The 27,249-nt window shown below is 42.4% G+C and overlaps 1 protein-coding gene across 1 annotated transcript; it reads left to right on the plus strand.

Annotated features, from left to right (window-relative positions):
• The first annotated feature begins 21,905 nt into the window (after nucleotides 1-21,905).
• Nucleotides 21,906-27,043, plus strand: NEFM (neurofilament medium chain). Its single transcript, XM_004433574.3, has 3 exons — nucleotides 21,906-23,036; nucleotides 23,754-23,878; nucleotides 25,164-27,043. Exons 1-3 carry the CDS (start codon nucleotides 21,957-21,959, stop codon nucleotides 26,554-26,556), a joined length of 2,598 nt encoding a protein of 865 aa, XP_004433631.2. The 5' UTR covers nucleotides 21,906-21,956; the 3' UTR covers nucleotides 26,557-27,043.
• Nucleotides 27,044-27,249: the final 206 nt, after the last annotated feature.

Genomic DNA, 27,249 nt, shown 5'->3' on the forward strand with positions numbered 1-27,249 from the left:
TTTCTGACTGTAGAAGTAATATATTCTCATTATAGAGAAAAAAATAGACCTACAGGAAATTACATATCCACTGTTAACATTTTTTAGTATTTTTCTCCCACTACTCTTTTCTGTACCTATTTTACACAGCTTCCTGTTTTAAATTTGCCACAAAACGATAAATCTTTCACAGTGAATTTGAAAATCCCTGAAAGCATACTTTTAAGTGGCTATACCATGAAGATAATGTTATTTACTATCTATTCCTCTATGTTTGAATATGTTTGTCATTTCAGTTTTTAAATAAATTCTAAACAATGTTGCAATAAACATCTTTGTCCATAAATGTCTATCAGAACATTCATTAAGCAGGCGCTGCACTAAATGTTAAGAAGGCAAAGTTGGAGGCCACCTTCCCCTCTCCACCTGGAAGTAGGGCTCTCCTGACTCTTGGGATGCAGTAAGGGCATCTGCCCAGTAGAGGGAACTCTCTGCATATTTAAGTCTTAGTCTCCTTGGAGCTGAGCTAAAACAGCGAACTGGCCAAGCTGGCGGCAGAAATGTTTTCTTAGCTAGGCATTGCAGCTCAGTCCCACTGCCTCACACTCCAGGCTGCTGGCTCCCCTGTGACTGGCATTGTTCTGCTAACCTAGTCACTAGCTCTTCTGACTCTAGCCAGCCATCCTCAACCTTGATTGATTCTACAGATGCCGAGACGCTGTGAGCCAACTGCAAGCACTCAAGTGCCCTCTGTGCGTTCACTCCGTAAGACACTTGAGCTTTCTGGAGCCAGGAGTTAACATTCATCTATTTTGCTCACCATTTCATCTTCAGTGTCTAGGTAGGTGCCTGGCACATATTGGACAGGTAATAAATGTCATTGTATGAATGATTAAACCAGATAATACGCCTGAAAGGCTTTGGTAAACAGAATGACTTGACAGGAACAGTAACCTCTCTTCAGTTCCTGAAGTCGAGTCTCCCACGGGATTCTCTGCTGCTCACTCTGCCCCAGACAAAGGGGGCTTTCCTCTTGGCGGCCTCCTTTCCTCTGCTCTTATGATGGACAGGTCTACCTGTTTTGGGCACTAGGGCCCTGTGAACAAAGGAGTCAGTCAGCTTGTTGATTAACCACTGAGGGTACATCATGTTCCTACAACCTGAGAAGTATTTTTATAATGCAGAGGGCACATAGTGAACAAAATCATCCAGAAATTTTTTTTTAAATACAAATCTATCCCACACTCTTCTCCCCACTGTCTCTACCACATCCTAACAAACAAAGATCACTCTGATACACGCAGGGGGTGAGACTTGTTTAGAGTATTTAAAAGTCCTGCAGGTGATTCATGAGTACACACACACACACACACCCTACCCACCCCTGGAATACTGAGAGCCATTACTGTAGAGCAGTGGTTCTACTCCTTAGATGCACATGAAAATCACCTGGGAAGATTTTTAAAATTACATTGATGCCCAAGCCAAACCTCAGACAAATTAAACGAGGATCTCTCAGAATGAGGCTTTGGCCTCAGGGATTTGATTGCGCAGCCAAGACTGAGATCCACCAAGGCAAACACTTGGAGAAACCAGATTGAAGGGTCCCATAGCCCTTCCACGGTACCTTCCAACCTCACGTGAAATAAAGTGAGATCAGCATGTATTACCATGCCTGAGGGCCCGGAGTGCACTCGTGAGAACAGCACGGGCGGATTTAGGAGAGAGTGGTCTTAGATGCATCACTTGATAAGTCACTGAAGGTCCCTGAGGCTCAATCTTTTTATCTATGAACCAGGAGCACTTACATGGCAGAGATGGTAAAAGGATCAAAGGAAATAACAAGATAAGAATGATGTGTAAATTGTAAATGATTATGCAATTGGAAAGGATTATTATGGGAAAATACCAGATAAATATTTTTAAATCATTTTAAAAGTAATTTTTAAAATTGGTTTAGTCCTGAAATTGACTCGATATTTATCATGGCATCTGTCAGAAGATTCCTGCTTTTCAGCGTCTCAAACAGGTTGCCAGGCTCCCAAAGTCTTCCCTAATCTCTTTCTTACCCAGCCAATGTATTTCCAACTCTGTTACAATGGCCACTGACAATATGTCACTGAGAAGGCAGAGTATCTCTCACCATTGTTTCACTCAGTTATTTTACATCATCACAAACTCTCCTTATTTTCCTTTAATAATATTTTCTATTAATAAGGCGCTAACATTAACTGAAGTTCTTTATTCTAATAAGAGGCTTTTGAAGACCCAAAGTAAAGAATCTTTCCCGGTACAATTTCAGGCATCACCAACGAGCCAGTGGGAGAGCTGTTTCTGAGGAAGGGTCTGCTCTTGACTTCACAAACCATGCTGTTTGCGGACAGCAAACCACACGCAGAGCTGCCAGGTTAAGAAACCCCAAGCACAGACTTACCACTGAGCCCACAGGCTGGCTTTGTCTTAAGCAAGTCAACTAGATTTAATTTTGAGATGTGCAATTAACCTAGAAACTAATGAAACCAGCACTACAAATGCTTACATATGTCATACGGGTTTTTATTTCTACATCGTGACTGTTCATAGGCAACATTTTTGACCCCGGCTTCCCTTAGTGGCAGATCATAAAATTATGTAAACTATGGAAGGGTAATGAAAAAACCGAAGGCAGCTGGTTGTAGTCTGAAATATGGCAGTAAAGAGAAAGCTTAGATGAATGAAATGAGTCAAGTTGCTGACGATCGCAAAGGGGCGTTTCCTCCTCACACATGATGTCATCCTACAGTGAAACAAGTAACCTCCCTCATCTCAATCCCAGAACTACTCATGCTCTATCTACAAGGAAGAAAGAACCAATGAACGGTTAAAGAATTATCTAATTTGGGGTGGGACAAGCAGAGAAGGTTGAAAGGTGTTGGTTATCAATTATGTTTGGGGTTTGGTCTCCTCATAGTTTGGAGATACTGGCTTTTGTTGTTTGTTTAATTGGAGGAATATATTCAGCCAGAGCCATTCAAATTTCCAATATTGTAATTAAACTGAAGAAAGTAAATCCATTTGGAAAACAGAATAAATTCTATCCTTGAAAGCTAATTAAGTCAACTATTAAAATTGAGACATAATGTAGGCGTATAAATAAGATCCAACTCAATTTCAAAAAATAATCAGCAATAAAATAAAAAATTTCAATGCTACTGAATAAATTGGCAAGATTAGAATGCAAGTGGTCCTATTTTACATTCAGACACATCTTAGAGCCACGGTGCAGGGGTAGTCTGTGTCAAGGGCATCTCCCTCCTCCGATTAGAATGGAGCCACTGGAGGTCAGGAGATGTCTTATTCATCTTTACATCCTTTCCAGCTCCTAGTACAATTGTTCTCCGTATAGGCTGCACATTAGAATTTCCTGGTGAATTGTTTAAAATAAAATAAAAACTGTGGCTGTGCCCACAGCCCACTCTGCCTACAGGACCCAGATGTAGGTATTTTTTAAAGTTTCTCACGTGACTCTCGGTTTCTGAGAACAACTATTCAGCCATTTTCTCAGCTGACTTTACAGTAAGCAGAGTGTGGTGGAAGAGGAGTGGCTGGGAGTCAGGAAATCTCAATTCTAGTTTGGGCTCAAATACTAAGAGGCGAAGCAACTTGTGAGGCCAGAACTTTGCTATGCCCCATTTCTTAACTCTGAAATTACAGGGTTGGACTAAATATTTATTAAGACCACTTCCAGCTCTCAGTCTTCATTATTCTGTTCAATAAATCAGCCTTTTTACAAATTCAGGTTTGTCTTTCCTTAAGGAGTCTGACTTGAACTCCCACGGGCTGAGACTCAGTTTTCCTCAAGCCCACATCTGTAGCTCTTACCACAGTGCCTGGTGCAGAGCTGATCCAATAAATGTTTGACGGCTGGAGGGGCTACTATGTGTCTGGTATTTATAGCAAAAAGAAAACTGACAAACCTGGCTCTTTCCCTTTTTTACAAATGAGCAGACTGGTGCGCAGTGGATGAAGGCACATGGGAGATGGATGTCGTTCTGTACACTCAACACCTTCTTTCTTTTCCCAACTGCCTACATGCAGGCCCTCTTCAGTCACGCACCACACTCTGTGCTCCCCACACTGCAACTCAGAAGACAGACAAAAGTGCTGTGTAAAATAAGCGAAGTCCCATCTCAGGAATGAGACGATAGGTATTTGGATGCCGGAATCAATTGTTTTCTAGTGAGTGACCTTGAATAAGTCATTTAGTTTTTCCATTTTCTCCTGTATAAACTGAGATCAGATGACCTTGAATCTATTTTTTTTTCCTAGTGCCAAGAACCTATGATTTGGGAATAAGCAAGACAAAGCTAACCACAGCTTTCTTATTGTCCGACATTTTTACATCTAGCGGCTAACGTCCTGTGGAGATCAGAGACATAAATAGAAGAAGCCATGCTAACATCAAGAAGAGTGTGGGGTTTTTTTTTCCCCCAATAAACAACAAACTCAGCAAATGTAAAAGAAGGTCAAGAAGTCAATTACTCAGGCTCTCTTTTGCAGGAGGAGACTAGAACATGGCAAGTCATTCTCTGTCCTTGTTGACATTGATGCTGTGGGTGGACTATCTTATACGCAATATGCTTGTCTGCCTCGATGTGGAGAAAGGTTTTATTAACTGACAAATATGTCTTTAGTGAGGTCCAGGAAGAAATTGCTTATATTAAGACAGGACTAGACCACAGGTTTGGTATTAGAAAACATAGGAAGTGAAGCGTGAAATATGGCTCTCCGTTTTTAAGCAAGGGTGATTGGGGAAATGATGATGATGTTAACAAATAAAAGTGACAACAATAAATATTTGGTTTCAGATATTTGAGAGTTACTGGTCAGCAGACCATCCTAGAGGAGTCTTAAGCAGTCAAAGGTCAAGATTAAGTCCTTGAGTGTCCATCTGTGTATCTATAAAGATGTAAAAGCTCTTTGGGGGCTGGCCTGGTGGCGTAGCAGTTAAGTTTGTGCTCCCCACTTCTGCCCGGGGTTTGCGGTTTCAGATCTCAGGAGCAGACTACACTTGCTTCTCAAGCCATGCTGTGGTGGCGTCCCATATAAAGTAGAGGAAGATGGGCACAGATATTAGCCCAGGGCCAATCTTCCTCAGCAAAAAGAGGAGGATTGGCAACGGATGTTAGCTCAGGGCTGGCCTTCCTCACCAAAAAAAAAAAAAAAAAAAAAAAACTCTTTTACAACTTAGTGTCTTTAATTCACAGTCTTAAGCCAACGAAAGTAGGTTTTGAACTATTAAAGTGGGTTCCAGAATGTAAGCCACGTTGTGTCCTCTATAAATCCAGATATATCCAAGGATAGGTATACATTTTTCCTACTTTGGTGCACCAACTCTGTAACCCCTAGATCAATTAGAAAAAGGGAAGTTGAGGTGCACAAGTCTTGTAGTATTCGAGGTTCACTCAAATCAAATGATTGTTAGGCTTATCAGGCTCTGGAAATTTTCAGATGGTCTCCTAGCCTAGTGACCTTTAGGCAAATGGCATAATCCTAGGACAAGAGAAGCAGCAGACAAAAGACTGCACCACCAGATTTTCAGAACAAAACTGAGGATGCAAAGCAATGTGGGTTTGTGGCCAAATTACACTTGACCTGATCACCCTAGCAGGCGTAGGGTATTTCTACCTCAGCACAGAGACTGTAGAGATGAAAGGAAAAATGACCTCATCAAGAGAGGAAAGGATGTTTTCTGATAAATGAGCAAGTGAAGGTAGCAATTCACAAACCAGGTAAAATCCCCACACACTTCTTCCCAGCCCGCCCTCATACCCACCCCTCCACAATCACACACACTCCCACATTTGACAGCATCATTTGATCCACATAGAAGGACTTAGAAAGGGGCTGAGGTTCCAGCTATATAGGAATGCAGCAGGAAAACACCATCTATATTTTATTTCTGCTGTACTAATTCTATAGTACTATCCAGATTGGGGTGACCTGAGGAATCATCATGAAAAACAGTGCATTCTGAAAAGAACATGTATTCCAATTCCAGCTCTTTAGTTTACTGGCTGCAGTGAACTTCTGGGAACCTCAGTTTTCTAATCTATAAAGTGAGAACACTGCCAACCTTATAATATCATTTGGAGGATTAAAACTAGTGTACACAATGTACGTAGTACAATTGACCTTCCTACATGATTGCTTCCAGCTACAGAGTACTCCACCTGCCATTATTCCAGTGTCTCTCTCCACCGTGGTTTCTCCAGAACACAGGCCTGGTCTTATTTGTTTCCAATTTTGCAAGGAAAACCATGGTGTCTGGCACATTGTGAGTGGAAATGGGATAACAGTTGCTTTGAACTGTAGGAGGGCTCTATATTTAGTCACTTTTACATTCTGAGGCAAGCCTTCATTTATCATCTGACAATTTTCAGATCTATGCTGGACACATCTCTAGTTCTACACCCTGAGTCCTGTGGGAAAGGCTCACAGCTCCTAGCCCAACAATTTAATCATTGTAGGACCCCAGTGAATGATAACTGACTAGTGGAATAAATGAATGAATGAATGAATGAACATCTCTGTGAGGCAGTTTATAAAGATGAAACTGATAAAAATCAAGAAATGATTTGAGCAATAATATGGCTCAAATTACCAATAACCATGGATTGAGGAGATGATTTTTCTTTATTTCAGCAACCTAATCAGTACTAGGCAGAGAAAGAGTCTAGGGCACTGGAAGAATTGAGGACATTTTTAATTGTGAGAACTACAGCTTATCCCAGAACATGGTGAACAATTGCCAAAGTGGAACCAAAGGAATAGGACACTAACAGAAGTGATTCTCTCATAAGAGAATTATTACTATAAACTGGGTGGAAAAGAATGGGATAAATAACAACTCACTGTGTTTCTGGACCTTTCATTAGAATCCAGGGAGAAAGGCATCAGCATTTCTGGACTTTTCTACACTGTGATTTTTAATAAGGTATTTAGCATGACCCCAGGAGATTCTCTTGCATTTTTAGTAGCCTTTTATTCATCCACTTAAGAAAATACTTCATTTTTTTTTTTTGAGGAAGATTCACCCTGTGCTAGCATCTGTTGCCAATCTTCCTCTTTTTCTTTTTTCTCCCCAAAATCCCAGTACATAGTTGTATGTCATAGTTGTAGAATTGTAGCTCTCCTATGTGGGACACCGCCTCAGCATGGCTTGATGAGCAGTGAGTAGGTCCGCGCCCAGGATCCGAGCCGGCAAACCCCGGGCCGCCATCCAAGTGGACTGTGCAAACTTAACTGATACACCGCAGGGCTGGCCCCCTTCATTTTAACTCAAATGTGGACTCTTCTCTTGATAGGGCTTTTTAGAGCAAGCTAATTTCCACCTACCTAAGACCATTTTGTTGCAATTATGCTCAGATTCAATTAATCTCTCAAAGAACTTTGCAAGTTCAGACTCTACCATTTTGTTCCATCGATGGGATCACTACAAATCAGTGGCTAATAAAAAAGTAGAGCCTAGGAATGGATTCCAATCCCTGTTCACCAACACTTTAAAATACTGTTTAATTATTCCCTGCCTCACTCTCTCAAGGTCGAGTTAGAATACTTTCACATATGTGGCTCATGAAAGCATTGTCACTGACAACGAATCTGAGTGCTTCCAAATCACTTTGGAAATATAAAATGTGATATAAATGCTTAATTTTAAAAGATGACATGTGACACAGTTGCTATTTTTACTACCTGTCTGACAAGAACCCACGCATGTTTTTTTTAAATAACTGAGTTAGAAGCCAAGAAGGAATCCAAGCCAAGATATTGAATGCTGCACTTTGATTTCAGAGACAATGCATATTCGGACCCATCACAAGTGTCCTTGCCACCCAGGAATGGAGCAGATTCCTTGGAAAAGCCACTAGTTTGGAAGGCCTCCTCTTTTAGACCTCTCCTGAACACAGAGGTTCTAGCTCCCAGCAACTATCCCCAACAAGCGTCATCCACAATCACCAAAGGGCTTTTCCTCTCCTTTCTCCTTCTCTATGCAAATCCACTTAAAGTAGGTACAATGCGTGACTTTAACTGAGGCTCAGCAGCAAGCGAAGATCGAAAGGGCAATCCATGAAATTGATGGGGGTCTGTAGTGCCCAGCATGCTGTAGTGCCCAGCATGCGGTGTATATAGCACCTCAAGGTGAGGATTTTCCTTTGAGATCCAAAACAGTTAGAAGCCAAGAAGGAATCCAAGCCAAGATATTGAATGCTGCACTTTGATTTCAGAGACAATGCATATTCGGACCCATATGTTTTCTACATATTGATTAGAGGAGATCAATGGGGGGAAAAATCTTATTTTTTTCCTCCACTCACTTTCCAGTTTACCACCTGAACACTAAACACTATTTGGTGTTGGCCATTGACTATGTATATAAAATGCTGAAATGCATAATCATCTCTGCCATTGTTCCCAGTTAAAATGTACTTTATGAAGGTGATGTGGCTGTCTATCATCTTCACAAATATGAGAGATGGGCAGAAACGCGGAGAGGAGCCAGGAGTTCTGTTACTGCCAGTTATCATTAGGACAAACCAGACACCTGAAGTGGCCACAATTCCTGGCTCTTGCCGACTTGGTTTTGACTTTGCTTGACCTGTACTCTTGGCTGTAGGAAGGAGTTCCCAAGTGAAGATTAGGAAGCCAAAATGTAAATTTAAGCAAACCCAACCAAACTGCCAACCAAAAGGCAAGGAAAAGACAAAGGTCAAGACCCTGTTTCTTCTGAGTCTAGGAAATCATAACCCTGATGCTCTCTCTGATTTCATTTAATTCAATTTGTCTATTTATAAAGCACTTGCTGTTACTTGCTAGTGTTCTATGCACTGGCAGGAGGTGGGAGAGGGAGTGGGAAGGGTAAAGCAGGATTAAGGAGGGGTCTTTGCCTTTAATGAGCCGGAAGTTCCACTGGAGGAACCAGATTTATTCACACAGTCGAGATAAAACAATAGGAGCCAGGATAATCACTAAATCCTGTGACCAATTGTAGTGCTGGGGGAACTTAGAGGAGAGGAGAGAGGGCACAGCACAGTCTTCATGAGCAGAGAGAAACTGAGTTGTGGTCCACTGGACAGGATCTGGGTAGGAGCTGAGTCACAGACAAAACGTTCAGGAAGAACAGAACGCCGTAATGTGAGAATTCTAAGCATGGTTCCCTCTGGCTCACCCAATTCATTAAAATCTCACTTTTGGAACCCTGATGTGCTGGAGAGAGCTTCGCTTTGGCATCAGATAGATGTATGTCCAGTCCCAGCTCTGCCACTATGAGCCCTTTGAATTTGGCTAAATTGCAAAACATCTTTGAAGCTCTATTTTCTTATTTGGGATAGCGGTATCTACCTGTGGGTCTATACAGATAATAAAACAAGATGTGTACAGAGCTGGCTCATAGAAGAAATTCAAATAACCTTGTTTACTTTTACCTTAGAAGCACATTAACAGTCATGTCTACAGCAGAGACTGCTATTTATTCTCTCCTTCTTCTATAGAGGTGTAGATGGGCCTGTGGCTGCCTAGCCAGAGAATATGCTTGCCAGGAACCCTGGCAGCTACTCGATCTGTGTGACTTTGCCCCTGCCAGTGGCACATAAGCAGAAGTGATGCGTGTCTCTTCCAGGCCTGGGCTTGAAAAGAGCCTATCACTTTTCCTGTTCCTGTGAGTTAGAACATGGATTTGCCTGACACCCAACTCTGACCACGCAGATGAGGACATTGCCTTAGCACGCAGCAAAGAAACAAGTTGCAAGGAACCTAGAACCCCCCGAAATGACTACATGGAGCAGAGCAGGCCACCTACCCTCCAGGATCAGTACGGAAAAGAGGAATAAGCTTCTTTGCTCTTTTAGTCACTCTCATAACAGGTCTCTCGTACATCAGCTTAGCCTTTTCACCTAACTTATGCAAGATCTCACTTAGCCTTTGAAAAAGCAGTCTCTTTTAGGTAGAGCAGATCTTATCCCCATTTGACAGATGAGCAAACTAAAGCCAAGGTAAGTCCAAGGTCACCTGACTCTGTCAACGCTATCCTGCCACTGATTCCCAGAGCCCTAGTCTTTGCATGTGACAACTCTGTGACTTCTTATTCTTGAATTTGTGAACAGAAGAATCATTTAGATTTAGGTGTTGATGAAAGTTTGACAGGGTTGAATATTACATTTCAAATATAGAATCATGAAACTGGATTTAGATTAAGCTGTACGTTGCAAGCGGTTTTCATAATTATTGCTGTTACACGTTTGTTGCCACTGTAAATTTCAAGGAGCGCTGGAAGATGTAACTGCAGCACAGAGTTCTGGAATCCAGGGCAGAAATGTTCGGCATTGGGGGTAATTTACACCCATAATGTAATTAAATAGGAGGCAATTTGCATTTACATATGCACATTACAGTATTTTTCTCTGATTATAAAAATTAAAAAACAAAAAGCTCTGGCAAGCACAGGAGGCTTTTGAGTGTTCTGACAATTAATATTTTAGACAAATGACATTGGGAAAGAGGACTTTCTAATCCTTTTCTGGAGCCTTAGCAGTTTGCCAAGAAAATATTAAGCTGTCTGTCAGATATTTTAATATGAAGCATGCTGTGATAAATAACTGTTTTCACCCCCACGTTATTTTTGCTCAAATGTATTTATAAGTTTTCTCTGATTCTCACCTATTGATAGGATCTGCCTATAAATAAAAGATTTTGAAAGGCGTAATCCTAAACACATAAAATGGATAAGAATCCAAGTGTTATACTAGCAAGGGAACTAGGATTTAGGGTTATTGAAAAAAATTCATTGATTATATCCAACACCTGTATCGTGATGAAAAGAGCACCAGCCTTGAGACGGAGCCCATTCACCACCTAAAAGCCCTCAGTCAGGTACCCCGGTTCTCTGTGGCTCCGTCTCTTGTTATAAAAGAGAAAAGTCTCACTTAGCTGATGGGAATATTAAGTAAGATGTTTATGGAAATGTGCTCAACATACAATAGGAGCTCAATAAATACTTGCTAAGTTGTTAAAGCCTAAATATGGAGAAAACGCTAATCTAATAGTAGCTACCGTTTATTGAGCTCTAAGACCACTCTATGAGGGGATACTAATATTACCCCTCCCGTATTACAGATGAAGAAACTGAGAAGTGGAAGGAATTGGTGGCTGTGTCTAAATTCACACAGCTGGGAATTGGGGATGGTAGGATTTGAACTCAGGGATCCAAACTTTCTAGGTTTTGTAGGTAAGTACCAGGCTAGACGACTTCATCCCATAGAGCCTTCCTCTCCTGTATCTAAATCGATGGCACTTCTGATTAGTGCTTTGCCAGATACATTATCGGTGACCCTGAGATAAAAGATCTGATCTGTATTCAGGGCAGAATGCACATTCACAACGTTAAAGTTCATTAAGTCAACGGGTAGCTCCTAAAACTGGTAACGAGAGACGCAATGGATATCAAGAAGAAAACAAAGTGGGAGTAATCTGCCGTGTATGATTCGTCACATGTTACCCCCACCAGGCACCTTTCTCTTTCTCGTTATGTCTGTATGCAAGACACTTGGTTGTGGGGGAAGGGAGGAGTGTCCTGTTGAATACATTCACATACCCAATCATTTGGGGAAAAGAATTTTTTCTGTTATCTTGACATTGAACTATTTGCCTGAAATCAATCACCCAGCAACATTCTGACTGAGTAGGTTTATAATCATCCTAATTCTTTTTTGCTGCCAAACCTGGTGAGCTAAAGCACATCAATTTACTTCTCTTTTACCCAGGGCAAACTCTTGTCTCTCTGACAAGTCTTTACACTCTTCACAGGAGGGTTACGTGACGTACTTGTCTTTGTCTTTCCAAGTACACAGGCAGCACCTGCCCCACGCCCAGCGCTGGCCCAAGCACTCCGGAGGTGAGGTTAGTCATCGTCAGAATAATAGTAGCAATGACTGTCATTTACCGAAAACTGTCACAGGCACTAAGCGCTTTACATACACTATTTCATTTAATCCTCAAAACCACGTTATGAAGCAGGTACCATCATTATTGCTGTTTACAAATGAAGAAAAAGAGGCTTGGTGTGGGCTATTTGCCCTAGAGTGAGGAGCAGATCCTTCTCTACCAGACAAGGAAACTCAACCACCTAGAAGATTCTTCACTTGGTTGCCTCACAAACACCTCAGATTCAGCATGTACAGTGTAGTCCAACTTCCCCTAACCCCTGAACGTGCTTTTTCTCCCGTACTTTATATTATGGGGGATGTGTTAGACTGGCCCCTCACCAAATATGTCCACATCCTATTCCCCGCACCTGGGACTACGTTACTTTACATGGCAAAAGAGACTTTGCAGATGTGATTAACTTAAGGATCCTGTTATGGACTGAATCGTGTCTCCCCAAAATTCATATGTTGAAGCCCTAACCCCCAGTACCTCAGAATATGACTGTACTTGGAGATAGGGCCTTTAAATTCATAAGTAAATTAACATGGGGTTGTTAGGGTGGGCCCTAATCCAATACTACTGGTGTCCTTATAAGAAGAGATTAGGACACAGAAGAGAGGCATCAGACACAGACACGCACACACACAAAGGAAAGACCACATGAGGACACAGGGAGAAGATGGCCGTCTGCAAGCCAAGGAGAGAGACTCAACTCAGAAGAAACCAAACCTGCCAACACCTTGATCTCAGACTTCTAACCTCTAGAACCATGAGAAAATAAATGTCTGCTGTTTAAGCTACCCAGTCTGTGGGTTTTGTTTTAACAGCCCTAGCAAACACAGATCCTAAAATGGGCAGATTGTCTTGGATTGTCGGGGGTTGGGGGAGAGGGAGCAATGTAATCACAAGGGTCTTATAAGAAAACTTCAGGAGGATCAGAATATGAGGAGAAGGAAATGTGAGATGGAGCAGAGGCCAGAGAGCAGAGAAGGTGCACCACTGCTGGCTTTGAAAATAGAGGAAGGGGCCATGCGCCAAGGAATGCAGACGGCCTCTATAGGCAGGAAAAGGCCAGGAAATAGATTCTCGCCTATTTGTCCCAGAAGAAACACAGCCTGGTTAACCTCTTAATTTTAGCCCAATGGGACTGATTTTAGACTTTTGACCTTCAGAACTGTAAGATAATAAATTTGTGTTTTTTCAGCCACCAAGTTTGTGGCAATTTGTCGTGGTGGTCTTTGGGAACAAATACAGGGGATTACATCACCATCCACCTGTTCCTCCAAATCCCGTCCTTTCTATCACAGTCCCTGCCTTTCCTCACTCACCTTTCTGAATCTACACCTTCCTTTAATTTCATCTGGATTATTGCAAGAGCCTCCAAACTAATTTCCCTCCTTCCAGTCCCTCTCAACCTCCAAACTATTCTGCTCCCTTCTGTCAACATGATTTTTCTCAAATTTTCCTTAAATGCTTCATTCACTGCCCCTAATCAGCTATAAAATAGATGCAAAGGCCCTGTCATGACATAGGAAACCTTTCACAGTCCCTTCCCTGCTTCCGCCTCCAGCCTGGGCCACGTGTCCCCTATCTTGTCAATCTTGGATATGCCCTTTTTCTATCCCAGGCTACGTGTTTCCCTCGCTCCAGCCTGGACTGTGTGTCTCGCTTTCTCCAGCCTGTGCTCCATGACTCCATCTTTCCATCCTGGGCTACATACTCTCTCTCAGTCAGGCTACATACTCTCCTCTCAGTCAGGCTACGTGCCCCCCTTACCCTAGTCACTCGTAGTTCTTTGAGCACACCCTGCTTGCCCTCACCTTGATGCCTTTGCTTGCTTTTCCCCCTTCTTCACCTAGGCACTTCCTACTTATACCTCACAACTCACCTCAGGCATCACCTCCTCCAGAAAGCTCTCCCTGAGGCTCTTGCACCCTTATCACCAGTTGGTTGAGTTGCTCATCCTCCATGCTCTCATGACACACTTTGTTTATCTCAAGGATAGCTAGAGATGGCAGCCCCATAGTCCCCCATGGTAACTATGTCTTTACTTGCCTGAATCCTCCATTAGACTGTGTTCACCCAAACTAGGATTCTGTCTTTCATGTGATTCCCCAGTGTCCACCACAGTGCCTGATATTGAAGAGACTAGTGTTTGTTGAAAGAAAATTATAGGAAAAAAGGTAGAGCTTCATTTACTCACTCATGCAACAAATATTGATTGGGCACTCACTATCTGTAAAACACTGTGTGACACACAAATACATATAAGACTTGGTATCTGCCACTTAGAATTTTAAGTTTAGCCAGACTATTGAGATGTTATTTAAATGTCCAGCAGGTGGTAGTACCCAACTAGACCGCAAACACTGAGTTTCAGGAACTGAGAGGAGTAATTTGTACCTGGAAAAAATTGAAAGGATTTGGAGAAGTGGAGGTTTCCAAGGACCAGGTCATGCAAGTACAAATGAGACTGGCAACCCAGAAGCAGAAGCCTCTCATTAATGTGATGTGGAATCTTCAATGAACACCTAGTGCTTGATCGTGACATGAACATGCCCCTTGTTCAAGAAGGCACACAAGTGTCACTCTTATGAGTTTCCAAGGAGACATCAAATTTCCAAGGTATATTGAAATATGGCAGAAGAAAAGGATCATGTAGACTAACAGAAGGCAGGAGAAAACACAGCAAATTGTATTAAATGAGTCCCGGTGGCTTAAGAAGAACTTTCATCATTAGGCTTTCAGTTCCTAATAATTTTATATAACCCAAATCCCAACTGCTATTGTGACTAATACAGGATACATGTTATTTCTTTTCTTTTTTTTTTTTTTTTTTTTTTTTTAAAGATTTTATTTATTTATTTTTCCCCCAAAGCCCCAGTAGATAGTTGTGTGTCACAGCTGCACATCCTTCTAGTTGCTGTATGTGGGACGCGGCCTCAGCATGGCCAGAGAAGCAGCGCGTCGGTGCGAGCCTGGGATCCGAACCCGGGTCGCCAGCAGTGGAGCGCGCTCACTTAACCACCAAGCCACGGGGCCGGCCCATTTCTTTTCAATGTCAACTTTTGTTCAGGAAAAATGGGAAACAATTCTCTTCCTTGACCCTATCTGACAAAGCAGAAGCCAAAGATTTATACAAATGAAAATAAGGGTGAGTCCGAGCACTTTATCCCATAAATAACAAAAATGGATTAAGGCTGACTTGTCTCCAGGCAACCTATATAAATACAGTCACATAACCCTGATTTTAGTATATAAAATAGGTGATCAAGAGATTCACTTAAAATTATTTATGGCTGTCTCTTTACCGTTTTAATAGATTTTAAACACTGCTTCCTTGCCAGTGGTCTCATTGTAAACCTTCCCTCATGAAGACTGCAGGCAAAGCTATTTCTTCTGCCAAGATTCAAATGCTTATTATTGGATCTCTCAAAGTAGATTTAGTTTAAAGAGTTTGACATCTACAAAAAAATGTGAATACATAATGATTGGAAGACTTTTTAAATTTAAATGTACATAAATATATAGATATATCAGCAAATGAATGATGATAAATTAATGTATAATACAAATTAAAATCTCCTAAAAACTAAACCAAAAGTGCATGTAAACATGACTGATAGATACCAAATAAAATAATAGGTCAATGATCAGGGATATTATCCACAAATCATGGACTAGAATGAATGAATTAGATATGCTTCAAATTACAGAGAAAATTAATTTAGAATAAAAAAATAACAAAGACAAGTAATTCAAAGTTTTCATTTTTAATGTCTTTAATAAAGTCACAAACCAAGAAATAATGTTCGTCTGAGAAAATATTTAAATATTTTATTTTTATATAAATAGAAAAAAGCCAGCAAAAGAATGCATAGAGTATGTCCTAGATGTTTTTAACATGATCTAACAGTTAAACAATTGGCTTTTAAATGAGGTTTTTAAGAGGGACTTCATGGCCTTCGAAGCGGCATTACACCGGGTGAGGGTCATCCTCCCTCCCGAGTCCATCATTCCTAGATTCGTATCTCAACTCCACAATTTCCTAGCTGTGTGTGGTACTTAACCTTTCTGTGCTTGCATGCTCAATTGTTTTTTCTACAAAATAGGGATAATAACAGTGTCACCTCAAAGGGTGGTTGTGATGGTTATATGAGATAATCCAGTAAAGTCTTGGCACAGTGCCTGGCACCTAGTAAGCACTTAATAAATACCAGTTATTGTTATTGATATTACTGATATCTGCCTACTTTTATTTCTTTTTTTCTTGCTGATGGACACTGGTTTGATGCCCTACTAAAGGAACTTTTTTTTACGTTAGCACTAGTATTAGAAGATCTGAGTTCTGGTCCTGGCTCCACCACTTACCGGATGTATGGCCTGAGATAAATCTCTTAATCAGTTTCACCAACTGTAAAATGGGATCAATAATTTGTGTTCCAACCCTAGTGTCTACCCCTATCACTCAGGCCAGATGAGATAACATGAGATAGTATTGTTTTGTTTTGCTTCTTTGATGTAAAGCATTATTCACATGTAAAATCTGATGATGGTGATGACAATGGCTTTGGGATTCAGGGTACCATTTAAGTGTAAAGGAATACAGTATTGAGGCCTCACTATGCCAGATTACAGGTCACCACTTCTTGACTGTCACATCACCGCCTTCAACTTTACAATGACACTCCTCTCAATAAACAAGGAGAGAGAGAAGCAGACAGAAAGAAAGACAGAGAAACAGAAATTAATACTCAGACCCAGTTAGACTTTCTTGATCCTTTATCATTACTATTATATTATTAATTGCTATTTTTATTTTATCATTCTTGGTCTAAAGAACCTTTAAAAATCTTTTTTTAAAGAGGAAAATGAAAGTCAAATATTTGGCTGGAACCCAGGTCTCCTGGCGTACAGTACTACATTCCTTCCTCTAAGATAGCAAATTACATATTCAGATACATTTATTTTACAAAGCAGGGTATGGAATCATATAAACAGAAACATCCCATCTATATTTAAATTACAGAGAAAAAGCTAGAAGAAAATACCTAAATTATTGTTTCTCTGCATTTTATAAATTTCTACACTATATGTCAAACTTTAACGAAAAAAAGTGAGTAAAAATATCCTAAAACATATGATGTTCTTGGTAATCTAAGTGAAAAGAGATAGCTATGACAATGAGCCCATTTTCTGAGGATTATGAAAGAATACTGCTTTTGAGAATTACCGAGATCATGAAGAAAGAACACAGTCCTGGGACAACGAGACTTAATCATTAGGTGGGGCTTCTTTCTGACTCTGTTTTATGTTCCTGAGTTTAGCTCTCTTCAGAAGTTTGGTGCAAAGATAATAGATCATTGATCTGCTCTTGTTTTACAAATCTCATTTTAATTAAGAGTTTCTAATAAAAGAATTATGTCTCTTTCTAAGTCAGGCCTTGGTAAGCTTGGGATAAAATATGCTATAAATTATTACATGGCTGCACTGGTGCAAAGTTATGTGCAATGCAGGGTTTTAAAAATTCAAGCGCATATCATCAAGTTCTGCCACTTTACAGATAAAGCCAACATGTCCAATTAAAAACATGCTGAAAATGAATCCAGCACTACTGTTTTATTATGCATCTACTGAACTTTATTTTTAGAATCACTTTTAGCAAGGCTATCTTAAATACTTTTTAAAAATTCTAAGTCCTCCTCCTCTGGCTTTCACAGAACTGATACCCGTGGTGGGGTGACGGCATTACACAGCAAAAAAATCAGCAGGCTATGTTACAGCTGAAAGCTAAATCTTTCCCTCATAAAACATGAACATTCCAGATATAGAATTTCAAAACTGATTAAGTTTATATTTGGAACGATATAAAGATATGAAATGCTTTTTAATTTTTTAAATACTTCATTTAACTTTTCATAAAAACAGTCAGTGGCAGAAATATAAGGCAATATTCAATGAATAAAAATATTTGGCAAGGGAAACAAACACCATTTCAGTGCTTAATGTTAGAAAAAGGACACTGTGGTTCAGATGGACTTGTTTTAATTAAAGACAATAGGCACATGTACGTCCCAATTTTCCTGATAAGAAACAGCCTCTCTTCCCTGAGGATATTTTTATTTTGGTTTCAACATCTGAAATCAAAAAGACCAAAAGTCAAAGCTGCTTTTACAGTTTGACATCCCGAGGCTCAAGTAGAAATAAGTACTATAGTTTTCATTTTCCTTATGTTCCCACTCCAGGGGCCTCAGTCCCTACGTTTCTACAACAACAGCCCGTTAAATAATTAGCAAAGGACAATTTATAAATAATCACTCATCATGTGTTGTAGAATCAGATCCCAGGCAAAAGGATCAAGTTTAAGACATCGCAGTATGTTGGGAGAAAGTACAGTTCACCTAGTCTTAGACAGATTCAGCCTAGAACCTGACAGTGGCGTCTTCCATCCGGAGCATCTTGCCTGCTGTCGGGTTCCCACATCCCACCCTCTTTGCATTTTTGCACATCAAAAAAGTGTTCTTTAAAATGTAAGGAAATATGGGAAGAAGAAAGAAAATGCCCAGCTCCTTATTTTTCTAACCTTATTTTTTGACCCAATGAATAAACCCCTTATGCAAAGGATATTTTCCCCATTATCATTAAATAAGACCTCACAATAGCTGTCTCAACTACAAAGTTAATGTTTGTACTTTACCTACTGAACGAACACATAGCATACTCTGTATTTCCCTATAAAGTGATTCAAAACACACTGATCTTATGGTACAACAATCCAGAGATAATGTCATTAAAAATATATTACATCTAAATCATATGTGTAACTTCCCTATTTGGAATAAACTATAAAAGTATCATAGTCAAACTCAACAGTGTTGTAAATTCAGATAAATCCTCATGCTTATTTTCTCTCTTGTTAACGTTTTCAGAAGATTCCGTAGCCTTCGTGTCAATAGAGTAAAAAAGGCAAAACCTTACATTTTTTTCTATCAGAAACATTAGAGTGGTAAATGTTCTTCAAAAATATGAGACAAAGAGGGAAAAATGAATGTCACAGCTTTTTTTAAAAAGTTTTTATAGTAAACTCACTGATGGGCATAACCTTCAAGTCACCTTCAGGAAGAGTGATTAAAGTGAAAATTCTAATATAAAATAAAGCATTTTGTTAAATATGGAAATGGATCAATCATTTTTAAGCCAGAGGGAACTTTTTTCCCTCAGTAAGACAACTGTTATAAGTCTCTAGGTTATCCTACTGTAGCCACACTGAACAATACTTCATGTGACATTGAAGTTAGAATTTTAAGCTAGAGGCACTAACTAGATTTGGCCTGAGTAATTGGCTATTATTTTATTTGTACGCAATGCTTTCCTCCTTCTGTAACCAGTTGGAAGCTTAACAATTTCTGAGCTGGTTTAGATAAAAGGCAAAACAGGTTAATTACGAAGTTAGACATGTGTTTCCTCGTAAAGGTCTCTCTGCAGAGTCATCTCATTTTCAAAGTCCTGAAGAAAACTAACAGCAGCAGCCTGCCCGTTAACCGTTTGCTCTCATCGCAGAAAGCGCTTTCAATGCATAGGCAACGTGAAATGGCCAAGGGTTTCTCTATTTTTTAATAAAAGCAGAAAGTAATAAGTAACTAAGGCATAATTACTTCACAATTAGCATTTGGTCTTATCAGATGGCATCTTGCAGTGTCCAACCTGGAGACTGTCAGTACTTCACAGAAGGGCAGGGAATTTTCTTTCTCTTTTCTTTTACATATCCACCTGAAACCAGAAAATCCTGTTTTCACAATATTCACAAGTCAGTCCTCTCACTCTATCATCTGTCTCGCCCAACAGCTTGAGACATGGGCTCTCCTTGCCTGAAAGACAACCCTTCACTCAGCAAACTAGAACATCCTTCCCCCACACAGCCTGCAATGCTGCAGTTACCCAGTAATGAACCAAAAGTAACTCCCTAACTTAACCTCTTCTATTTTAAAATACAAATGGGCCAATAGATCTTATAAAAATAAAAAATAAAAATAAAAACCTCTAGAAACCCAGGCCTTTTGTGATTACTTGCTGATTGATATGATCTTGTCATTTAATAACACAAGGACTAGAGAAAGCAGGCTGTGAAAAGAAAATATGTAAGTTTGGGGTCTCTACTTTTCACAAGCAGTGGTTTCTTCTCAGCCATGGCAAGCATTTCACAGGCACTCACTGTGCCTGTGGCCCCAGCAAACTCGGTCATTAGTCCTGCTTCCTGCTCTTCACTTTGTCATGCAGTATTCTGAAGTTTTTTACCCTGAATTGCCCCCAAAGCACTATGCAAAAAGAGGGACATTTTAACAGTTAGCAGTGCACCAGACAGCAGGAAGTCTGTGTAGATTCCTTGCTTAAATAAACATGTTTAAAGATATGGAAAAATCTATTCCAAATCAGTCCTTAAAATCTAAACAGGGAAATATATTTTAAATGGAGGAAAAAATATCTCGTTTTGTTCAAGGTTGTGGTGAATCGGTTTGGCAACTTTTAAATTAATTTTAAATTAATTCAGATGTTTTTCAATCATTGCAGTTACATACAGGGAGGACTGAACAGAAAGATGACAAAGCAATTGCTTGTGTTCAAACTTATCATAAACTATATTTCCCCGGACTTTTCATCTCAGCAGATTTCAAATTCCCCTTTCCAAGCAATATTTGACCTTCAAATTTCAGGCCCTGGGTCTCTTGATTTCCTGCATCCATCATATGTTAAAAAAACCCAAACTAGGCTACAAGTATATTATTTGTTACCTAACTTGAATGAATTTTAGTTGTTTTCAAAATCTGCAATCTGTAGATTGTGCCAACCCCGCATTGCAGAGAAATCTTAGCGTGCGATTTCAGCTTGGCTCCTGCAAACAGAGTCACTACAAACAGGCTTTAATTGTATTTACTCGGAGAGAAGAGGGGGAAGGAAACCCCCGCCAACCTGACAGGCCCTGCTGGGTGATGAGCCCCCGGGCAGCTGGATCTCCCGGCTTGCCGGCCTGGGCGCTGTCCTTGGTGCTGCCGGCGCCATAGCAAGCCAAGCGCCTTACCTTCTGCCCATGCGGAAGCTGCGGACGTCCCCCAAACGTTAAGCAGAATGTAGCGCCATATCCCACTTTTAATACAAATAACTACCCCGGCCCATCCTCTTTGTCCCCTTCCCGAAGGCTTCAGGCTGACCGTTCCTCAAAGTCTTTTTGTTTTTTTCTTCTAGGCCCAACTCCTCTGCGCTCAACTCGGGCTGCTTTAAGACAAGGAGTGGGGGAAGGGGAGGGAGGCAAGGGGAGATGAGGATGGGGGAGGGGAGGAATGTAGGGGGAGGGGAGGAAGAAGTAGGGGAGAAGGAGAGGACGGGAAGGAAAAGGTCCAGGAGGAAGGGGCTCAGAGAGAAGGGCGGAGTGAGTGGGACTAGAGAAAGCTTAAAGAGGGACGGCGAAGAGATGCCAAAAAGACGGGGAAGTGATTAAGCACAGAAGATGCGTAAAGAAAAAAGTAATGGAGAAAGGGCAAAAGAAGAGAAAGCCATGAGGATAAGAGTGAAGAGGGCTAGAAAAATGACAAAGGGGCCAGCGAGTCGGGAGAAAAGCTGCCCGAACAGCGGCAGAGTGACTCAACAAAGAAAGGGCGTTGGGTGAATACTCGCACCGAGAGCGTAAATGCAATCCGAAGGTGAAGAGAAATGGAGAGAGGGGGCTTGAGGGGCGACAAGTGGTCTGGGACCCAAAGGAGAGCTGGGGGAGGGGCCGGGGCCAGGGCCGCAAAGTCCGGGGTCCAACGCAGCGTGGGCCCACGTGGAGCGGGCGCTGAATCACTGTAGGCTGTCTTTACCCCCCCACCCCTCCTCCCGGCCCGGTGCCCGCAATCCCCGCCTCCTCGGCCGCCGCCTCCACGGGGCGGGGCCCTGGCCCGGGTCCAGCCGCCGCGGCTATAAATGGGCTGCGGAGAGGCCAGCAGAACGCTGTGACAGCCACACGCCCCAAGGCCGTCAAGATGAGCTACACATTGGACTCGCTGGGCAACCCGTCCGCCTACCGGCGGGTAACCGAAACCCGCTCGAGCTTCAGCCGCGTTAGCGGCTCCCCGTCCAGCGGCTTCCGCTCTCAGTCATGGTCCCGCGGCTCACCCAGCACCGTGTCCTCCTCCTACAAGCGCAGCGCGCTTGGCCCGCGCCTCGCCTACAGTTCGGCCATGCTCAGCTCCGCTGAGAGCAGCCTCGACTTCAGCCAGTCCTCGTCCCTGCTCAACGGCGGCTCCGGGCCGGGCGGCGACTACAAGCTCTCCCGCTCCAACGAGAAGGAGCAGCTGCAGGGGCTGAACGACCGCTTCGCGGGCTACATCGAGAAGGTGCACTACCTGGAGCAGCAGAACAAGGAGATCGAGGCGGAGATCCAGGCGCTGCGGCAGAAGCAGGCCTCGCACGCCCAGCTGGGCGACGCGTACGACCAAGAGATCCGCGAGCTGCGCACCACACTCGAGCTGGTGAATCACGAGAAGGCTCAGGTGCAGCTGGACTCGGACCACCTGGAGGAAGACATCCACCGGCTCAAGGAGCGCTTCGAGGAGGAGGCACGGCTGCGCGACGACACCGAGGCGGCCATCCGCGCGCTGCGCAAAGACATCGAGGAGGCGTCGCTGGTCAAGGTGGAGCTGGACAAGAAGGTGCAGTCGCTGCAGGATGAGGTGGCCTTCCTGCGGAGCAATCACGAGGAGGAGGTGGCCGACCTGCTGGCCCAGATCCAGGCGTCGCACATCACAGTGGAGCGCAAAGACTACCTGAAGACAGACATCTCGACGGCGCTGAAAGAGATCCGCTCCCAGCTCGAGTGTCACTCCGACCAGAATATGCACCAGGCGGAAGAGTGGTTTAAGTGCCGCTACGCCAAGCTCACCGAAGCGGCCGAGCAGAACAAGGAGGCCATCCGCTCCGCCAAGGAAGAGATCGCCGAGTACCGGCGCCAGCTGCAGTCCAAGAGCATCGAGCTCGAGTCAGTGCGCGGCACCAAGGAGTCCCTGGAGCGGCAGCTCAGCGACATAGAGGAGCGCCACAACCACGATCTCAGCAGCTACCAGGTAGGAACCGCGGCTGCGCAGCCAGCCTGCGCCAGCGCCAGCGCCGCGCGCCCCCGACACTCAGGCACGCGCCCCGGCGCGCTCTCCGCCGCGCTCCCCGGCGGCCGCTGGTCAGTGTGCGCTCGCGCGCGCGCGCGAGCCGCCGACCCAAGTCGTGGCGCAAAGCTGCCTCGCCACTCCCCGTCCTTTCCACACTCCTCCCCACCCACCATCCCCAGCTCCTAAGAACCCTGACCTTTTTCAAAACGTGCTTCTTTTCCTCGGGAGTTCTAGTTTTGCGCGCTTGCACATTTAAAGTAGGAGGTATACATTCTGGTAGTTGATAAAGCAGCAACTTTAGGATAGCTTGTGCAGAACCACATGCATTCTCAAGTTTTCCGGCCGTGATCGAAAGAATACTCAAAATTGTCTTTGGCCCAAAGGGGTCAGATGGGAAGAGCTAGGTCAGCCGTGGGGTTTCCCCATGCATATTTGTTTCCTGTTGAGACATGTTCTAGATCCACTGGTCTCAGCGCATGATGTGTCTAGAAAGTGTCTTATTGATCCTGACTTTTTGAGAATTCCTTAGATTTTTTTTTAAGGGAGGGAAAGTGGCTAGGTATCCTCCTCGAGGGTTGCAGAGCTGGAGGGAGTCGGAGTGGGAGCGGAGAGAGGGTAGCGAGTGGTTTGCGAAAGTTGCTGTTTGGAAGGATGAGTCTGTGGCTGTGTCTGTTTCAGGACACCATCCAGCAGTTGGAAAATGAGCTTCGGGGCACCAAGTGGGAAATGGCTCGTCACTTGCGAGAATACCAGGATCTCCTGAACGTCAAGATGGCTCTGGATATCGAGATCGCTGCATACAGGTACCGTGATCACTGCGGACATGACCGAAATGCTAACTGGCACTACAAAGGCTGTTCTGGCAGAACCTTCACCACTCTAACTTAAAGCAGACAGGTTGCAGGAGTCTTAAATCAGTGCCGGGTTTTCTTTCCTAATTAAAAAGAAATTATTCTAAAGAATTGCAGTTATTGCAGTTATACAGCTTTCAAAGTAAACAGTTGAAATAAAATGTTTTGAAGGAGAGCACCAATTAATTTCAGTGCTTATGCTTAAATTTTTTTATTTTAGTGAAAAATTTTTTCCCAACGTTTGGAACAAAAATGGAATTTTAGTTTTTAATATTTCATCTAGTGGTTTCAGCTTTTCAACTTTATAATGTCAAGGACAAACACCAGGAGATTCAATTTCTCTGTTTCTCTCTTAGAGCTTACTATTGCCATCAGCTGGCTTAGAATAGATACAAATTGATACATATATATTCTATTACATATATATTCATACATATTATATATATATTCTAATACATATATATTCTATCTATTTAGATTTATGTCTATAGATCTAGATATACACAGCCAGAGAGAGAGAGAGAGAAGAGATTATAGGTCTACTAAATGAAATCAACTTGCTGTTGACTGAGTTCATAGGAGAAAATCCTTGACTAAACAGTTTTTCTACTACCAATAAGGTCATTATAATATTACAAGAATAAATTGCACACAGGAATAAATAAATTCCTGTCTCTCTTTTCAGGAAACCTGAATAATTATATTAAATAAGCATTTTATGGTCAAAATTGCAGACCAATTTATAACTTGATACACTCATATTAGCACCTCGCTATGATATATATATATAGCCTAAATTCTGATATATGCTAAATAGTTTTGTAAATTTTTTGAACATTATATTTGCTAAAAGAAATTTAGTATACATTCTGAAAGTCCAAATGCTCAAGAAGGTTACTCAGGTTTTTTTTAGCCACTTAGGGAGCTTTTCAGCATATTCATGTTGCACCATATAAACTGCCTCAGAGCTGAGATTTGGTGGCTGGGTGTGGTTGGTGGACTATTGGGCATGGTGAGTTACTGCAGGTTATTGGCTAGTGGTCCATGAGAATCTGTCTGTGTCACTGAATATGACACAATATACCAGTGAAATGATAATAGGTATTACACCGGCTTAATGGAATCTTTTATTTCTGTGGTTCTATTTATTCAAAGGTATCTACTGCATTATCCATAATGTACTGAAGCTCAGAAGGCCCAATGAAATTTTAGTTGTCTTTTTTGATTCTCTCCTTAGGAAACTTCTGGAGGGTGAAGAGACCAGATTTAGCACATTTTCAGGAAGCATCACTGGGCCGCTATATATGCAGCGACAGCCCTCTGTCACAATATCCAGTAAGATTCAAAAAACCAAGGTAGAGGTTCCCAAGCTAAAGGTCCAGCACAAATTTGTCGAGGAGATCATAGAGGAAACCAAAGTGGAAGATGAGAAATCAGAAATGGAAGTTGCCCTGACAGCCATTGCAGAGGAATTGGCAGTTTCTGTGACAGCAGAGGAGAAGGGAGAGGAGGCAGGAGAAAAGGAAGAGGAACCAGAAGCTGAAGAAGTTGTAGCTGCCAAAAAGTCTCCAGTGAAAGCTGCTGCACCCGAACTTAAAGGAGAAGAAGAAGGAGAAAAGGCTGAGGAAGAAGGCCAAGAGGAAGAAGAGGAGGAGGAGGAGGGTGCTAAATCAGACCAAGCCGAAGAAGGGGGATCCGAGAAGGAAGTTTCCAGTGGAAAAGAGGAAGGTGAGCAGGAAGAAGAAGGAGAAACAGAGGCTGAAGGTGAAGGAGAGGAAGCCGAAGCTAAGGATGAAAAGAAAACCGAGGAAAAAAGTGAAGTGGCTCCCAAGGAGGAGCTGGCGGCAGAAGCCAAGGTGGAGAAGCCAGAGAAAGCCAAGTCCCCGGTGCCAAAATCGCCGGTGGAAGAGGTGAAACCAAAAGCAGAAGCTGGAGCTGGGAAAGGTGAACAGAAAGAGGAAGAAGAGAAGGTAGTGGAAGAAAAGAAAGAAGAAGCAAAGGAAGCTCCCAAGGAAGAGAAGGTAGAGAAAAAGGAGGAGAAGCCAAAAGACGTGCCAGAGAAGAAGAAGGCTGAATCCCCCGTCAAGGAGGAGGTCATGGAGGAAGTGGTCACCAAATCAGTAAAGGTGAGCTTGGAGAAAGAGGCCAAAGCGGAGAAGCCACAGCAGCAGGAGAAGGAGAAGGAGAAGGAGAAGGAGAAGGAGAAGGAGAAAGCAGAAGAGGGAGGGGGTGAGAAGGAAGGCAGTGATCAAGCTTTAAAGGAATCCAAGAAGGAAGACATGGCTGTAAATGGGGAGGTGGAAGGCAAGGAGGAGGAGCAGGAAACTAAGGAGAAAGGCAGTGGGGGAGAAGAGGAGAAAGGGGTCGTCACCAATGGGCTAGACTTGAGCCCAGAGGATGAAAAGAAGGCGGGTGAGAGAAGTGAGGAAAAAGTGGTGGTGACCAAAAAGATAGAAAAAATCACCAGTGAGGGGGGAGATGGTGCTACCAAATACATCACTAAATCTGTAACCGTCACTCAAAAGGTCGAAGAGCATGAAGAGACCTTTGAGGAGAAACTAGTGTCTACTAAAAAGGTAGAGAAGGTCACTTCACACGCCATAGTCAAGGAAGTCACCCAGAGTGACTAATATTTGAGTCTACTGCAAAAGGTTAAGCCATATGACAATTTCAAAATGCATGTGATTGACAGCTTCAAAACAGAACGGGTTCTCCCATGGGGGCTCCAGACATTGTATTTTACTTTGTGCAATATGAGGGAACTGCATGCAAACTCGGGGTGCTCCCTCCTCAGGCTTTGGGGGATTCAAATGCATGATATTGTATGTACCTGGGGAATTAGCCAATTCCCTAAGCTGTTGGAAGGGGGGCACTCGGAGGGATGTCTTGAGATGTATTATGCAAAGAACCAACTGAGCCAAAAATAGTAAATGAAACAGAGAACTCTCTTAGCCTTAAGAAAGCTATATGTGAATAATTATGTTTACCTCACTGGTGCATTTAAAATGGACTTTTGTTCATGGGAGAACCTCGTTGACATGCAGTTTGCAAGCTTTCGTTGATTGATGTTAAACGTCACAGCAGTACTTGCTCAATAAAGGTCATATTGGAAACATAGTCAATTGTTTGGTGTTATGTCATTTCCAAGTGAAAGCTCCACTACTTGACCTTTCTTTCTCTTGAATAGATTATTTGGGGAATTATAAGCAACCTGCAATGCTTATCACTATTTCCCTGAGAGTGATTACTGGGAAAATATAATCACTGAAAAGATTTTCAGGTGTCAAAATCTTTACTTAGACCAACCTTCATCCTAAAATTTT

This window comes from Ceratotherium simum, chromosome 12 (genome assembly GCF_057802395.1).
Source record: "Ceratotherium simum simum isolate JZ-2026a chromosome 12, ASM5780239v1, whole genome shotgun sequence".
Lineage (NCBI taxonomy): Eukaryota > Metazoa > Chordata > Mammalia > Perissodactyla > Rhinocerotidae > Ceratotherium > Ceratotherium simum.

Bases quoted from the DNA above. Each gene is read 5' to 3' on its own strand.
- NEFM (XM_004433574.3), top strand. From the start codon at position 21,957: ATGAGCTACACATTGGACTCGCTGGGCAACCCGTCCGCCTACCGGCGG. The intron at 23,037-23,753 runs GTAGGAACCGCG...TGTCTGTTTCAG, and splicing joins ACGATCTCAGCAGCTACCAG to GACACCATCCAGCAGTTGGA. The intron at 23,879-25,163 runs GTACCGTGATCA...TTCTCTCCTTAG, and splicing joins ATCGAGATCGCTGCATACAG to GAAACTTCTGGAGGGTGAAG.